The following is a 1,650-nucleotide window of genomic DNA, read 5'->3' on the forward strand; positions in this document are numbered from 1 at the left end:
TGTTTTATGCTTATACAATTTTCATAAAAAATTAATAAAAATTTAAATAGTGTATTGAATCAATTTTCTTTCAATTTTGGATAAAAGTAATAAATTAAATTTTGTGTAAACTCTAAAAGTATTTTTGTTTGGAAAATTTAATAATTCATTATTAATTTTAATCTTCAAGAATTAACAATTTAATTGATCAAATTATAAAGGCTTGATTAAAACAAAATAAATTACAGATGGTAATCAAACTTGAAAAAAAAAAAACTATAAGAACCTGTAAATGTCTATTTGTCACTTTACAACAGATAAAGAGGTAGCAAAGAAGGTGGAGAATCAAAAGATGCAAGGTGATCATGGCACCTCTTTCTGATGACGTGAATATTGAAAGCATTCAAAGCCAAGTTGCTGAGAGGTTAGGTACGCAACTCAATGAAAAAATTGTGGACACAAGAGCTTCTCGTCTACGTGAGAGGTTGAAACATGCAAAGAATATGCTTCTAATATTGGATGATCTTTGGGATGAACTTGATTTGGGCAAAGTTGGAATTCCCAGTATTGATTATGAAAATAATATCAAAAAGAATGAAGGTTGCAAAGTTTTACTAGCTTCAAGGAATGATATGTTGCTATCAAACCTAATGAAATGTCAATATTATCAAAGTGGATGCATTTATAGAGAATGAAGCACGAGAATTGTTCAAGAGGATTGCTTATCTTTCTTTCAACTCAAGTGGTCCTGATTTGATATCTATTGCTACTGAGATTGTTCGAAAGAGTGGAGGCTTGCCAATAGCAATTGTTACAATTGCCAAAGCATTAAGGAATAAAGATGTGAATAAATGGAAGGATGCCCTTGCATGTCTGAAAAATCCTTACGAAGAAGCATAACAGGAATTAAAGAGTTGATTCCATTTTGAAGCTGAGCTACAATCAATTGAGCTCAGAGAAAAAAAAAATTTCTTGTTTGCTGCCATGTTGTCTCATGATCCCTTAATTGAAGACTTGCTCCTGTACTCTATGGGGTTAGATTTTCTTGAACACATAGAAAACATGGAAGATGCCCATGTTGGAATTTAATGCTGTCAGTGAGCTAAAATCTTTGAACTTATTTCTTGATAAATTTTCTAGTCATCGTGTCACAAGGCATGATGTTATTTGAGACGTTGCACTATATATTGCGTCCAATGAGTTACATGCCTTCATTGTGAGACATAGAAGGTTGAAAGAATGGCCAAACAAAATTTGCTAAAGAAGGCTACAAGGGAATTTGCTTAGAAAAAAGTGACATTACTGATCTTCCAGAAGATGTCTGCTCCAAGGTTAGAATTCTTCCTATTAAATAGTGAAAACCATGATTTGGCCATACCATATTCATTTTTCAGATCCACAAAAGAACTCAAATTGCTAAGTTTAATCAATGTTGCTGCTTTTTCATCATAACCATCTCTTAATTCTCTAAAAAAAAAAAGCTCAAAACATTGTGTCTATACTCTTGTTTGCTAGAAAAAAAAACTCAAGTTGGAAGTCTGAAGCAAGTAACAACCATGAGTCTTGCTTACTCTGAAATTGATCAACTACCATTTGAATTGGGGACGTTGACTTCCATTACAAATGTTAAATCTAGTCCATTGCTCCAAACTCAAAGTGATTCCACCAAAA

At 32.4% G+C, this 1,650-nt stretch overlaps 1 protein-coding gene across 1 annotated transcript; it reads left to right on the top strand.

Moving 5' to 3' along the window:
* Nucleotides 1-344: 344 nt before the first annotated feature.
* On the top strand, nucleotides 345-879 carry LOC129286297 (probable disease resistance protein At1g52660). The gene is made up of 2 exons (XM_054922291.1): nucleotides 345-579; nucleotides 668-879. The coding sequence occupies exons 1-2, from the start codon at nucleotides 345-347 to the stop codon at nucleotides 877-879; spliced, it is 447 nt and encodes a 148-aa protein (XP_054778266.1).
* Nucleotides 880-1,650: the final 771 nt, after the last annotated feature.

This window comes from Prosopis cineraria, unplaced genomic scaffold, assembly GCF_029017545.1.
Source record: "Prosopis cineraria cultivar Desert tree isolate PC_DT_omini unplaced genomic scaffold, ASM2901754v1 PC11, whole genome shotgun sequence".
NCBI lineage: Eukaryota > Viridiplantae > Streptophyta > Magnoliopsida > Fabales > Fabaceae > Prosopis > Prosopis cineraria.

Bases quoted from the DNA above. Each gene is read 5' to 3' on its own strand.
- LOC129286297 (XM_054922291.1), top strand. From the start codon at position 345: ATGGCACCTCTTTCTGATGACGTGAATATTGAAAGCATTCAAAGCCAA. The intron at 580-667 runs GTTGCAAAGTTT...ATGCATTTATAG, and splicing joins TAATATCAAAAAGAATGAAG to AGAATGAAGCACGAGAATTG.